This window comes from Trachurus trachurus (genome assembly GCF_905171665.1).
Source record: "Trachurus trachurus genome assembly, chromosome: 17".
NCBI lineage: Eukaryota > Metazoa > Chordata > Actinopteri > Carangiformes > Carangidae > Trachurus > Trachurus trachurus.
Genome location: NC_139900.1, coordinates 9,462,320 through 9,478,041, shown reverse-complemented (window position 1 = coordinate 9,478,041; position 15,722 = coordinate 9,462,320). Strand labels below are relative to the sequence as shown.

Genomic DNA, 15,722 nt, shown 5'->3' with positions numbered 1-15,722 from the left:
TCTGTAGATACCTAAACATTTACAGAGGCCGTGAGTTTCTGATAAATGTCATTGCTTTATGTTGTTTTTATGCCGGTGACTTTTATTATCACCATAAATTCACCGCTGACAGTGATTCAGGTTTAAAAGCTGAAGCACACGGAGGTTATGAGACGTAAGAGGACGAACCGATTTGTCCATAAGCCATGCTGATGAGACGCTCATTGACCAGCTTGTCCGTCTTGGGGTTCCTCGGTTGGCGTTTCATGATGTCGCTCTCCGCTGTCTCGTAAGCCAATGAGATGGCTGGAACCTGGGGGACGGGGCAGAACAGAACAGAACCGGGCTCATTTTATGCAGCCTGTGCAGATAAATGTGCAGGAATTTGTCTCGGTGGCATCAGGACAAAGGCTCGGTGACAGTGCCAGACATGGAGTAGACTAGACATAGCACTATTAATATAATTCAGCATTCAATCACCATGTGGAGGGAAGAAAAGACAGAAAAAGGGCAAGGAGAGGGGAAAGAAGACGCAGTGACAGTGATGGAGAGAGAGAGAGAGAAGGCGGGGAGTGGAGACAAGGATGGAGGAAAGAGAGAGAGACTGATAGAGAATTTCAAGACACTCATAAAATGGGAGGGTAGAAGGGTCCCTGTAATAAAGATCTTATATTGGCTGGTTTTACCGGCTAAGCAACAGAGCAATATGTGTGACTTAGGGCAGGAAATCTCTGCGACTTAGGTGGGATTTGAGGTGAAGACTTGGCACTGTGTGAAAGCAAACGGCATGCTCTGTGGTGGACAAATCCAGTTTGTTTTGGTGTTACACTCCCCTGACCCACAGCCGGGCTGAGGAAAGACAAGGACAAGAGCAGCAGGGATGTGAAGAAGTGACACAAACCGAGTCGTTCCATCTTCCAAAATATTTCAGTCTTGAAGCATTCTTTAAGTGTGCCACATCCTGCTTTGATAAACATCTTTTGCAGCCATCCCTTTTTCCACATGGCAGTGCTTTGCTAAAAATAATCATAGCAGACTCCAAGTGCTGCTTGTCACTGCTAAATCTCAGCAGAGCCCTCAAGCCTGTAGCCTGGAGTTGAACTAAGCTGTTAACAAGCTGTTAACAACCTCACCAGCAGACATGGGAAATTTGTACTTTTACTTGTTTACTGTACTATAAACACATCAGGTGCTTCATTGAATTTTTTCTATATTTTATTTTTTAATTTTTAGGGTCTCCGCTCTTCAAAGCAGACATCCAGCTGTTCTCTCCACCAGCGTTTATTTAACACACGCAGACATGTTACTTTGAAGGAAACAGGGTTTTTTTTTTTATATGCAAAACAGGTGCACAAATTAGGTGCTTTTAAACTTCAATCATCAGCATCTTTAAAGAGAAATTCAGCCAATAAAGAATGCTCTGTCCCTGTGATCTCAGACAGTTAAGTAAATATTTGTCAGCTTGAACAAATCTGTCGTGCTGTTACAAAAACCAAAGCCCTTCTTTTTTTCTCTCTCTCTCTCTCACCTGAGCCGCTTTATTAGCAACGAGAGCAGGTCGTTTCTCTTTATCTTTAACCTGTGGAGACTTGAAATGCTCTGAATATGAAGCCATTGTGAGACATGTACCTCATTACTTATGATGTTTTTCTCCCCTAGCTTTTGACGCGCTGGGTTGTAGGAGAGGTAGTTTGAGCTGCACGCTAATGTCTGATGGCTGAGAGCAGGAAAAATTAAAGTTAAAGTAATGAACACAAGTGAACAAGTCCTTTTGAATGTATTCATCGTGTGCTTCCTTTCTTCTGAAATGATGGATTACGCCCCTCAGGCGAGCAGCATGCCAGCAACTCTTTTTTGTTGCTGCTGGAAATACAATGGAGGCAAACTGGCATCTGAAAACGGTAGAGCTGTGAAATGTAAATCTGTATGTGAGCGTCACCCGCTCTTTGTTCTGATTGAACAAATGGACGTCGGCGGCGAGCCAAGAGCGATCTCTTCTCTCCCACCGCCGACAGAGAGGAATAATTACACCAAACATTTTTATTCTTTGTGCCTCCAGGCGTTCTTATTTGACACCAATATTAACACCGTTTACCTTAATGTCACCTTTAGCGTGCCCGTAGCAATGCAACACGCTAATAACGAGCGTCCTTTCACAGAGCAGAATTAGCAGACAATTCGAATTTTGAGCTCCTGAAGAGGCTCCGCAATGTTAAAACCAACAAATAAATGAAGACAATCGACCACATAAAGAGATTGGATGTGCACGGTGTTGTTGTGTAGAGGTGTTGGAAGAGACACCACATTATTTGAAACACAAACAACAGCAACGCAGCGTCCAAAATGTGTTCAGTAAATTATTACATTATGAGCTGGAAACAGGAGAGCAGGCCCGCCAGCCCAGTAAGTCCTCGCTTTTTTAGAAACTTAATCAAAGGTATCGATTGAGATAATGGAGGGAAAACTATTGTTAGCAGGTCTACAAAGAGATCAGGAGACTAATTAAAGCAGTTGAGTGTCACTGCCACCTCCCTCCCCGCTCGCTGCTCACCATGTCAGTGCCGAGGTCGATGCAGAGGATGGTCACCGTTCCCAGAGGGAGGGGGACGCTGGCGATGATGAAGAGCAGGAAGGGCGAGATCTCTGGGATGTTGCTGGTCAGCGTGTAAGCGATGGACTTCTTCAGGTTGTCGAAGATGAGACGACCTGCAGCGACGGAAGAAGAAGAAGAAGAAGAAGATAAGGAGCTCACACTTCAGAGCTGGAGCCGGGAAAGACGTTTATATTGATGTATTATTAATACAGAGATACGATGTGAGTAGATTTTGGGATGGGGTGCCGGTTACATAACGCCAGAGTAGAGCTGGAATACCGTCTCTTCTCCCTTTTTTTTGTCTAATTTTTCCATTTTAATCACTTAAAATAATCCCTGCTCCGTCAGCACATCGACTATACTCGTGGATTTTCTCAGACCACATTAGCCACCGTTAATTTAGATTAAAACCCAGTCTCTTGTGGTCTCAAGTCCTCAATAGCCGTGTTAACTCACATATGTGATAAAAAGTAAAGCGCTGGTCTTTCAGGTGTCTGAAGGCCGGCCTTGAAAGTCTCATGGCACTGTGACATTTTCCTCTGAAATACATTTTTCTGTACATAACTGAGATGGAGCGTTTTCACGGCCAAGGAGTAATAATAGAATACATAAGGCAGCCTGCTTAGTGCCGTCTCCTTTCTTTCTCACTGTCTTTTTTTTTACAGTTTAAAACCTGTTTTTCCCTTTAGGTCAATTTAAAGGGATAGTTCAACATTTTGGCAAATTGGCCCATTGGTCAGTGCAAGCTGTTTTTAGAACGGCGGAGCAGAGCACATTCACCACGCTATGAGATAATAACACAACGTTACCAGACAGAGTTGTTTTAGAGGTAAATTCATGCAAAACAACTCTGTCTGGTAAAGTTGTGTTATTATCTCATAGCGTGGTGAATGTGCAGGTCACAACTTGTCCACCAGAGCGTTTTGGAGTTGTTGGATTGTGTATTTGATGAGTTTGATGAGGCAAACCAAGAAATCCCATGAGCCTCCGTAGCGTAGCTCTGAGCGGCTCACGGCTCTGCTCCGCCGTTCTAAAAATAGCTTGCACCGACAATTAAAGGTAACAAACCTTCTGCTATGACTATAGGGATTAAGGCAATGGGCCAATTTGCCAAGATGTTGAACTATCCCTTTAAGTCTCTATAAAGATGTGCCATAATCATATTCATATCACATCTTCACATTTAAGGTATATATTCAAAAATAATCTCTGGTCTTTTTCGCTGCATGAAAAAGGAGCTTGCAGGCAGAATTGTTTCACATTTTAAACTCTTTAAATCTCCCATTCTCTGACTTTCTTTCTCCTCTCTAACTCGGCTTCTTCTCACCTCATCAGTCCCTTGTTTTATTCTTCTATTCTGTCAACCTGTCTTTCTTTCTTTCTTTTCTTTCCTTCCTTCTTTCTCTCTCTCTCCCTCCACCAGCAGCTCCTCCTCCTCCTCTCACACACACACACACTCACCCTCCTCCACTCCGGTGACGATGGAGGCAAAGTTGTCGTCCAGCAGGATCATGTCAGCCGCCTGCTTGGACACATCAGAGCCGGCGATCCCCATGGCAACGCCGATGTCAGCTTTCTTCAAGGCCGGAGAATCGTTCACGCCGTCGCCCGTCACAGCCACGATCGCCCCCTGCACCCACAAGGACCAGTGAATAAAAAGTGTCAAGAAGAGGAAGATAAGTACCGTGATTTAAGCTTTTCTCTCCCCATTTCCCTCTCCTCCCCCCCCCCCCGGCCCCCCGCCCGCCCCCTCTGTCTTAATAATGTCTTTTCAAAGCAGCTCTGGGGAGATTAAATGAAAAATGGAATAGAGTTGTAATCATTCAGTCACACAGAGTGAGAGAGTCGGGGTGAATTGTTGCATGACCTCAATATATGGGGATGTTGGCAAGTGCATTCACACACAGAAAGGCTGAGCACATATATTAAAGCACATATATGGGTTTATATAGGAGTTTAATACGTACTATACTTTCTATTACACACACGCACACTTGTGTTTAGCCATACACTAACAAATGGGCGACCATATGTGCACACATTTAAAACCTGCATTCATCCACTGAACCACCTGCACTAACAAATAGCATGCACACACAACACACACAAACACACACACACACACACACACACACACACACACACACACACACACACACACACACACACACACACACAGAAAACTGTATTCAGATTTAAATAGCAACCACACACATACACAAACACACATACACACACAGAGATTCACACACCTGTATTCAACCATACCTCCACACTTAGACATAAACAGAGGCATTCAAGCATTCATCCAGACTTTATCACAAACACACACACATGCTTACATTCAGCCGTTTAAAAACACACACACACACACACAGTGCTATTCAGCTATACACCATCAATATAAAAAAAAGAGGCCCAAACAAACACACACACACACACACATTCCCACACACTCCTGTTCATTGACCTGTCTCTGGCAGCCCTCCACAATGATGAGCTTCTGCTGAGGAGATGTGCGAGCAAACACGATCTCAGTGTGGTTCCTCAGCAGGTCGTCCAGGTACTCGGAGCTCATGTCCTTTAGGTCCGAGCCGTGCACCACACAAGCCTTGGCATCCCTGGGAAAACACACAAATTACACACACAACACAGACACACACACACACAGACACACACACACAAAAACAAACAGTAAGGAGTCTGTTGTACTGCAGACAATTATGCAAAGGAGGTTACTGACATTTTATTGTTTTCAACCTTAAGTTCATACTCAAACACACACCATGTTTGAAATACACTCCGTCTAACCCTCCTGTCGTCCTTCTGGGTCAAATTGACCCAATCTGTTCCATTCCTCCATCCTTCCGTCTTTCCTTCCTTTCTCCCTTCCTTCGTTCCACAATCCCTTTTTCCATTCCTTCCTTCCATTCCTTCCTTCCTTCCTTCCTTCCTTCCTTCCTTCCTTCCTTCCTTCCTTCCTTCCTTCCTCACATCTTTCCCTTTGCCCATCCTTGACCTAATCTGTTCCTTCCTTCCCTTTTTCTTTCCTTCCTTCCTTCCTTCCTTTTTTCACTTCGTCCTTACTTCTTCTTCCTTCCTCTTTTGATCCTTCCATCTTTATTTCCTTCCTTTTCCCTTCCTTATTTCCACAATCCTTTTTCCCTTCCTTCCTTCCTTCCTTCGTGCTTCCTGCCTTCCTTCCTTCTTTCCCTTCTTCCTTCCTTCCTTCCTTCCTTCCTTCCTTCCTTCCTTCCTTCCTTCCTTCCTTCCTTCCTTCCTTCCTTCCTTTGTGCTTCCTTCCTTTGTTCTTCCTGCCTTCCTTCCTTCTTTCCCTTCTTCCTTCCTTCCTTCCTTCCTTCCTTCCTTCCTTCCTTCCTTCCTTCCTTCGTGCTTCCTGCCTTCCTTCCTTCTTTCCCTTCGTCCTTCCTTCCTTCCTTTCTTCTTTCTCTTCCTTCCTTCCTTTTTTCCCTTCGTCCTTACTTCTTCTTCCTTCCTCTTTTGATCCTTCCATCTTTATTTCCTTCCTTTTCCCTTCCTTATTTCCACAATCCTTTTTCCTTCCTTCCTTCCTTCCTTCCTTCCTTCTTTCCCTTCGTCCTTCCTTCCTTCCTTTCTTCTTTCCCTTCCTTCCTTCCTTTTTTCCCTTCGTCCTTACTTCTTCTTCCTTCCTCTTTTGATCCTTCCATCTTTATTTCCTTCCTTTTCCCTTCCTTATTTCCACAATCCTTTTTCCCTTCCTTCCTTCCTTCGTGCTTCCTGCCTTCCTTCCTTCTTTCCCTTCGTCCTTCCTTCCTTCCTTTCTTCTTTCTCTTCCTTCCTTCCTTTTTTCCCTTCGTCCTTACTTCTTCTTCCTTCCTCTTTTGATCCTTCCATCTTTATTTCCTTCCTTTTCCCTTCCTTATTTCCACAATCCTTTTTCCTTCCTTCCTTCCTGCCTTCCTTCCTTCTTTCCCTTCGTCCTTCCTTCCTTCCTTTCTTCTTTCCCTTCCTTCCTTCCTTTTTTCCCTTCGTCCTTACTTCTTCTTCCTTCCTCTTTTGATCCTTCCATCTTTATTTCCTTCCTTTTCCCTTCCTTATTTCCACAATCCTTTTTCCCTTCCTTCCTTCCTTCGTGCTTCCTGCCTTCCTTCCTTCTTTCCCTTCGTCCTTCCTTCCTTCCTTTCTTCTTTCTCTTCCTTCCTTCCTTTTTTCCCTTTGTCCTTACTTCTTCTTCCTTCCTCTTTTGATCCTTCCATCTTTATTTCCTTCCTTTTCCCTTCCTTATTTCCACAATCCTTTTTCCTTCCTTCCTTCCTTCCTTCCTTCCTTCCTTCCTTCCTTCCTTCCTTCCTTCCTTCCTTCCTTCCTTCCTTCCTGCCTTCCTTCCTTCTTTCCCTTCGTCCTTCCTTCCTTCCTTTCTTCTTTCCCTTCCTTCCTTCCTTTTTTCCCTTCGTCCTTACTTCTTCTTCCTTCCTCTTTTGATCCTTCCATCTTTATTTCCTTCCTTTTCCCTTCCTTATTTCCACAATCCTTTTTCCCTTCCTTCCTTCCTTCGTGCTTCCTGCCTTCCTTCCTTCTTTCCCTTCGTCCTTCCTTCCTTCCTTCTTTCTCTTCCTTCCTTCCTTTTTTCCCTTCGTCCTTACTTCTTCTTCCTTCCTCTTTTGATCCTTCCATCTTTATTTCCTTCCTTTTCCCTTCCTTATTTCCACAATCCTTTTTCCTTCCTCCCTTCCTTCCTTCCTTCCTTCCTTCCTTCCTTCCTTCCTTCCTTCCTTCCTTCCTGCCTTCCTGCCTTCCTTCCTTCTTTCCCTTCGTCCTTCCTTCCTTCCTTTCCTTCGTCCTCCCTTCTTTGACTCAGGAGGACAACAAGAGGGTTAGGAATAGACCGAATCGCCTTGTTGTTTACATTCTACTTCCGGGTAGAAAACCAGCACGTAATTTGAATGAGATCAATAGTAACGAACGAGAGTTTAGCTATATATATCATATTTTTCACGCCGTATCACTGTTTAGACAAATATAAAATGATTGAAGAAACATTACTACTTCTGTGTGTGTGTTTTGTGTTGCTATGTGTTGTATTTATTCAGTTGGGGGGAATCACGGTGTGTAGAAAGCATCAGTGGCTGCAGCTGACAGGGACAGCTGACGGCGGTAGCTAAGCTAACGGCGGTAGCTAAGCTAACATCAGGACGTCAGCTGTTAAAACCCTCCCGTTGTCGGACACGACATGAAACTACTCCAGTTAGCTCAGTCATGTTGTAACTAAGATATCCGCTGGAGAAAATATTTTTTCATGGACCGTTTATTGAGTCACTGAGTTATTAAAGTTAAGTTAAACAGGTAGCCTAACCGTTAGCCCAGCTAATCTCTGATAACCATGACTAATTACAAAAATGTGCACACGTAAATAGTAATGTTTGTCTAATCATTGGTTTTATAGACTTTACAAACATCAGATTAGTCTAAACGGCGATATAGTGACATGAAAAAGTAGATATATATAGCGAAACTCTCGTCCGTCACTATTGTTCGAATGCTGGTTTTCTACCCGGAAGTAGTTGTAAACAACAATGCGATTTGTCCTATAGTTTGACATTTTAGGAAATTGTTCATTTTTTCCCCCCGAGAGTGTGATGAGCAGCTCACTACCAACCAGCCTCGTGTCTGTCACTTAGCTCAGCTTTAAGACAACAGACACCTCCACTGACTGTCAACATGTGAGACTGAGCAAACTGATAATTAACTGATGAATCGTGGTCTTTTCTTATTCTGTGTAGTTCACTTCGCTCTGCGCTCATCGGCGTGCAAGTGCAGGGATTTTAACACGGTGGCGGTGACACCTTCACACTAAAAGTGACAAATACATTGTGTGACCACAGTTGTCGTTTGCTTTGCTCACTTCACTTGAACATGTATCTTTGGAAAATGGAAAACCATGGTCTTAAATTTCACAAGTTTGAAAGGTTTTTTAGTTGGTGGTCACTCCTGTTCCTCTACGTACTGTAGGCAAGATGGTGACTGCCCACGGTGAGAAGTATCACTCATTTTACAACCTTTTGGCTGTTTTAAAGGGATACTTCACCCAAAATCAATAATTCACGAATTTTTGAGAACTTTCAGAGTCATCAAAACGGCTGGCAACAGGTTTTCATATAATGGCAGCGGATAGAGTTCACTTTTGAATCGTCCTAAACACACACTATGAAACATCCAGATACCTCCATACTGCTCGTCTGTACTGACCCAAGTGTCCTGAAGCCGCCACATGAAAAAGTTGTTGGGAAAAACTTAATGTGATCTCTGTTTTTATCCTTGTTGTAGCAGTAGCTCCCACTAGGTTTGCTGCCAGATGTTCTTCTGTGTTTACATCAAACATCCAATGGTTTACAACGACGAACGAACATCTTGCGGCAAATCTCGCACATGAGCGCAAACATCAACAGAGCCACTGGGAGCTACTGCTACAACAAGGATAAAAACAGAGATCACATTAAGTTTTCCTATCAACTTTTCCATGTGGCGGCTTCAGGACACTTGGGTCAGTACAGACGAGCAGTATGGAGGTATCTGGATGTTTCATAGTGTGTGTTTTGGACTCTATCCGCCGCCATTATATGAAAACCCGTTGCCAGCCGGACCCCCCTGGAACTCCTACAGCGTTTGATGACTCTGAAAGTTCTCAAAACCCTTCCTTGGCATGACGGTGAGTAGAAAACTGGTAAATTATCTATTTTGGGTGAAGTATCCCTTTAAGTGCACCATCCACATACTATATGTTGCTGTCCTTGTCGATATGAACGCGCTTGCACACTCGGATCATCTACTAAGTGTAAGTACGGAACCATGTGACTTCTACATCGTCTCAGTTTAGTTCCCAAAGTGTGCTTAAAAAACGATTTCTTCAACCAGACTCACACATCCAGGCGGCCTGTCATGGCTCTCATGCTTTTAGTCACAGGAAAAGTCAGTCTTAAAAGCCTGAGCACAGAGCCTGACACACACCCACACACACCCACACACACACACACACACACACACACACCTGGGGTTAACTTGGCTCAGGGGGATGTTCAGCCTCTCAGCGATGTCTTCGACCGTCTCGTTGCCCTCAGAGATGATGCCCACACCTTTGGCGATGGCCTTGGCTGTGATCGGGTGGTCCCCGGTCACCATGATCACCTGACCGGACCGACAGAGAAGTCCCATAAATCACAAGACGTCATCTCATCACATTATTATCCCCCACTATATCTCATCTGTATATCATGTGTCACGGCGTGCTTGAGCTACAGCGCAGTTTGGAGCTTTAGGGTCGATAAGTCAGTCTGAATATGTTGTGTACTGTAGTTACACTGGAGAAGAGTTAGCGGCGGATCATCTCCAGAGATAACACAGTGTGTGTGTGTGTGTGTGGTGGTGGTGGTCTCACAGGAAAAATAATGAACTCGAATCCAAAAAACAAAGTGGTAACTTGGGGCAACAGGCACCCAGAGCACCTGCAAAGGCTTATGAGTGAGTCATATGACCGGTTTCAGGCAGCATATTTCCATGTTTCATTCCACAGAGTTAAACTGCGTTTTAGTGATTAGTCTCAGTGTGATCTTCAAGCTGCTTCATGTTCTGATGGAGCTCTGCTGACATATGTTAAGTTTATTTTATTAATCCTAATACAAGGAACTGGCAGAGGCACATTTTTACTTTTCATATCATACAGTAAGTGACAAAAAAACAAAAAAACCCTAGACTATAACAGACTTCACTGTCAATTTCATCAAAATCACACAGCGGACAAAATCTAACCTTTTCTATTTCTATGGCCAGAGATGAAGGAATAAAACCTTCAACAGAAAAAGGGTTACACCAATATCTGTGGCATTTGTGAAACATGTTTGTGACACACAGACAGTCAGATGAGCACAGAGCGTCCACGGTTCAGGTTTACAGCTCTACACAAATCATTTATTTGAAAACATTTTATGTAAAAGCAAAGCAATGAGTCATATGTTTTTCTGAAAGCCCCCCTACCACCATGACAACAGCATATAGCAGGACTTGAAGACTGAATGAAGGAGCAATAAAAAAAAAAAATAGAGCACTATATTCTATATAACACTAAAGCCTTTTGGAGTGATGCCATGGAGCAAGGATGCACTTTGAGCTGAAATGTTCCTGCTTCACCCATTAACCCTTCAACCTGAGCTCAGGCTGAATACACTGGATCTGTACAGATGTGTATGTGAGTACATACTGTACATACATACTGTGCACAACTGTATTGTATCCAGACCAGCTCACTCAGGCAACGTGCTGACAGTGCGTGACACCATTTGGCAGTTATATAAAGCATGTTCACGTATCTCATCGCAGCTATGATGATATCATCTACATGGAAGAATATTCTAACATTCATGTTGACGTCACATCTCCACGTTTGGCTAAAAGTGTTCAGGATCCATCCTAAAGTTTAAAGGGATAGTTCAACATTTTGGCAAATTGGCCCATTTCCATAATCGCTATAGTCTTAGCAGTAGGTTCGTTACCTTGAATTGTCGGTGCAAGCTGTTTTTAGAGGCTTCTTGGTTTCCCTCATCAAACTCATCAAATACACAATCCAACAACTCCAAAACACTCTGGTGGACAAGTTGTGACCTGCACATTCACCACGCTATGAGATAACAACAGAATGTTACCAGACAGAGTTGTTTTAGAGGGAAATACAGAGACTGCTTGATGAAAAACTGCCCCTGACAGGAACGTGCATCAGCGGTTTTGCATGAATTTACCTCTAAAACAACTCTGTCTCGTAACGTGTTGTTATTATCTCATAGCGTGGTGAATGTGCAGGTCACAACTTGTCCACCAGAGCGTTTTGGAGTTGTTGGATTGTGTATTTGATGAGTTTGATGAGGGAAACCAAGAAATCCTATTGCCTGCTCGCGGCTCTGCTCCGCCGTTCTAAAAATAGCTTGCACCGACAATTAAAGGTAACAAACCTACTCCTAAAACTATAGGGATTATGGCAATGGGCCAATTTGCCAAAATGTTGAACTATCCCTTTAAATTATCTTACTCAGAGCAATAATGTATTGTATATCCAGGTGTATTTGGCATTAAATTAATTTTTTGCTTGCTAGGTCTCAGCCTACTGTAATATAGATTATATACTGTTCAACTGTTTTGCTTGCTCTAACTAAAATAGTGATAGGAGGAGTGTTTCTATAGTAGAGTGTATATAAAAAGAAGATAAGGCATGCTTTATAGGTAATAGTTTACACTTACAGTCAAAACAGAGCTGAACAAAACTAAATCTGTTTAAAAAACTTTGTTATTTTAGCATTTTATCACACATGTGATCAGTTTCCTTGCCTTTTTTAAAGCCTGAACTCCTGAACAATTTTATTTTTTTCACTTAACCAGTGGTAACATCGTGACTCACTTCTGCCTCCAGTTTGTTCTATGAGCCAATTACAATGTGTCTTTCAGAAATGATTTTCAAAGGAAGCACGGTACGACAGCTACTGTACCTGAAATTAAATGTGCTAAAAAATCCTGTTTTCCCATATTTGTAGTGATTCTTCCTGAAATTAGAAAGCCTCATTCTCTTCATTATCCAATTTCATCTCTGCTGGTAGTTTTTTAACCTCGCCACAGCCTGGCTTATTACTTTCCTGACAAAACATCTGCTGTGTGTGTGTATTTGCAGTTGATTAACATATAATGAATTGACTGAATCTTCATTTAACTAAATGGATCCTTTCATAGAGTCGGTGTTGGAGCAGAAGAAGTTCATTCGTTATCACCAACTTTTTGGTTTTACTTCAAAAATTGAATTTCCTTTTTACAATTTCCCAACTGTTAATTTTCTCATCACATAATTAAATTTATTCTTGATGATGAAAATAGATAAGATTTTAGGGCTTTACACCTTTTGTGCATTCATTTTCCAAGAGTGTACATAGTGAAGTTGTTATCCTCTAAGCAACACGTCTTCATTTATCTATCGATTATCATCCATCAGTGTACCTTGAAGCTGCTGCTTGTCCGTTTTGTGATTTGAAAAGACATTTTACATGCAAATCTTCTCTCTACAAAGCCTGATAAATTAAGCCCCAGGAAAGGCTTTTCAGGAACTACAATGAAGGTTGAATTCTGTGGAACCAATTACCTTGATACCAGCAGAGCGGCATTTACCCACTGCGTCAGGCACAGCGGCACGCGGCGGATCAATCATGGAGATGAGACCCAGGAAGCAGAGCTGCTCGGTGGGAAAGTTCATGTCGTCGCAGTCGAAGGTGAACCCTCGAGGGAACTGGGATGAAGACAGATTCACGTGGCAGAAGCCTGCAAGAGAGAGGAGGGATCGATGCGGTGATCGTTCATAAGTGACTCAAGAGAGCAGACAGCAGCAACAACAACAAATTTATGAGCCACTTCAAAAGACTATTTTTCATGACACTAAGGATGTTTAAAGTCCAAAACATCCAACATTAAAGATGCTCTATGTCTTTATACAAATATATATATATATAAAAAATATACAAAAGAGGTCTGAGGGCAGAAAAATACATTGTCCCTGGCTGCAGTGATCCTTTACTTTACACTATGCATACAAATCACTTTTAATTTTAGATGTATATTTGGAGTTTGCAGGTCTGAAATACAAATTGAATCAGCCATTTTTATTAATTCATGATCCACAGCCCTTTAAAATATGTATCTGCAGAATCCCTATAGAGCAAAGCCAAATAAAAACGCCTCTGATGAAAAACCAGTCTCGGTAATAAAAGTGGCGGAGCCTCTCCTTGTCATGAAACAGCCGACCATCATCATCACCCAGGGCATAACTGTGATTTAATAATTTACATGATTTCAGGAGTTTCACTCCCCAAAATGGCACCAATCCACATTTCACTGTGTGAGAAAGTGACACCTACTCTAACAAAATGATGATAGCACATAATTGTTACCTATGGCACTTTTTAAAAAGATGCCAGGTAACTTTTTTCCCCCCCTCCACTCGGTTGTCACAATGATGACATTTACACAGTCTGGATGCTGAACGCTTCAGTTGAACTTCAGGTAATGACTTTTTGCCCAAAAATGTGTCTTTTGCATTTTTAGGATGGGAAAATGTTATTTCATGTACAAATTATTTCAGAGTTCAGTGCAGAGCTTGACCTGAAACATATTACGAGCCCATTAGCACCTGATAATCCACACAACACCACATACAAAATTCACACCTCAGAAAAACCAGAAGCTCTGATCATTTTTGTAATTTCAGCTCCAAGTTTTTCTATTTGAAAGTCTCATATTTCACACTTTTCCTGCACATTATTTTAAGCTTTAACTAATATGAGAAGACCAAAATTATCTCACCGATCTTCTCTCTGAGGCTCTAGTGACAACAGGTCAGTGTCCAATCAGAAGAGAGCATTGCTCTGAGCCTAATATGGAAACTATGCTTTCTTTATAATCAGGCTTGGAAATCTCACTTTATACAATACGGGACCTTTAAATTATAGATAACACTGCAAAGTCTTCCAGTATAGAAGCACTCCACACTTTTAGCTAACCAAGCCTGTTAACTGAAAAGATAATAAAAGATACATTTTGTGTTCAACTGCACCTCCCTGATACTGCTCCAAAAAAACAGAAAAAAGATCATAATAGTTGGTTGGCTGCACCAAAACATACCGAGCACCCTCTCTCCCAGTCCTCCCAGCTCCATGTAGGCATTCTGGAAAGCATCTCTCCAGTTTTCATCGAGTGGATGCTCCTGGCCGTGCATCATAATGGTGCTGCACCTGTAAAACATTTACCAACAATGCTTTTACTGCCTCTGTTGTTTATTACACAGCAACAGCAATAATCTGCAAATGCTGAAAAATAACAGACATAATCATGAGGTAAAAACACAGGGTGGGTAAACTATGACAAAAAAACAACATCCACGGTTTTCTATAATTGTTTGTGTTCGCATGACTATTCTTAACACAATCAACGCCATTCTAATGAATTCAATATAAGGTATAATTTGCTCTGCATTAAGTGTATGTTGAATATTTATACCAACCTAAAGGTTAACTCTATTTTGCAACATTGGCCACACAATTTCCCTGATGAGCAAAGTGAGAAAGGGCACCTCGTCCACAGCAGGTTAGTGGGAGTGTGGGCTGTTTGTGCATGCAGAGTTTTCACACAGAGGGGCACTTGGTGGGAACTGAGCTCGGCAGAGGAGCGCTCGGCTCAGGGCTGACCAGAAGTCAGATTAAATGCGTGGCATAATGTGGCACTGTGGCCAAAATCACGAGAGGGCATGAGAGTGTCCCCGTTCAGGCACAGAGATATCCTTATTTAAAAGAAGCAAAATTGAAAATTGCTCACTTCAGGACTTCACCCCTCTTCACCCTGTACAACTCCCACAAGTCCCACATTTGACACTTTCACATTGTTTTATTTCAAGTGTTGATCCATTAGAAGATATTTGTGCTTTTGAGAACCAAAAACCATCTGAATGTAGTCAGTGACTGTAGTTTTACATCTCCTCTCTGGTAACTACAGGTCAGCCAATCAGAGGAGAGGAGGCTCTGAGATTCTGCACTGATTGGCCGACTGTTTTCTGAGTGATTAAATAAAAAATTGGTGGATTTCAGATTAATAAAACACTCAAAAACATGCATCCTGCAAGGTATCATGGTGGCCCATGTTGGGCGGGGCTTAGAGCAAGCAGCGACTGCTTTGTTGTGACATCACAAAGTTACACAAGTCCTGACAGATCTTTATAAGGCTCAGTTTGTGAGTGCAGGCTGTGTACATCTCTCTGTGGACTAGGACTCGATACTTTCACAGTATCAGTGTAGAACCTAGACCTGCTTTATAATCAATAAAGGCATGGGAATCTCACTTTATATAATATGGGACCTTTGAAGGATAAAGCCGCTGGTATTTTATCTTTTTCTCATTTCAAGAAAAATCCCATGAAAAGACCAAAACAAAGTGTTGCCGTGTCTCTCAATACACCGACATCCTTACTTTCTCTGTGGCCCCAAGCCCATTAAAATCATTTCCCAAACAGCTGGGTTCTGTCAAGTTTCAGAAAATATTACTCTAACAGGAGTAAATAGAGAATTTTGTCGAGGACTACTTTTTGATTAATACATAT

General features: G+C 42.3%; 1 protein-coding gene across 1 annotated transcript in view; it reads right to left on the bottom strand.

The window, feature by feature from the left end:
- The window catches only part of atp1a2a (ATPase Na+/K+ transporting subunit alpha 2a), a 71,468-nt gene that overhangs the window by 6,470 nt on the left and 49,276 nt on the right, over positions 1-15,722 (bottom strand). The window contains 7 exon segments of the mRNA XM_083990968.1: positions 169-292; positions 2,531-2,685; positions 4,034-4,202; positions 5,043-5,193; positions 9,600-9,736; positions 12,723-12,898; positions 14,255-14,364. Coding sequence (XP_083847094.1) covers positions 169-292; positions 2,531-2,685; positions 4,034-4,202; positions 5,043-5,193; positions 9,600-9,736; positions 12,723-12,898; positions 14,255-14,364 — 1,022 coding nt within the window.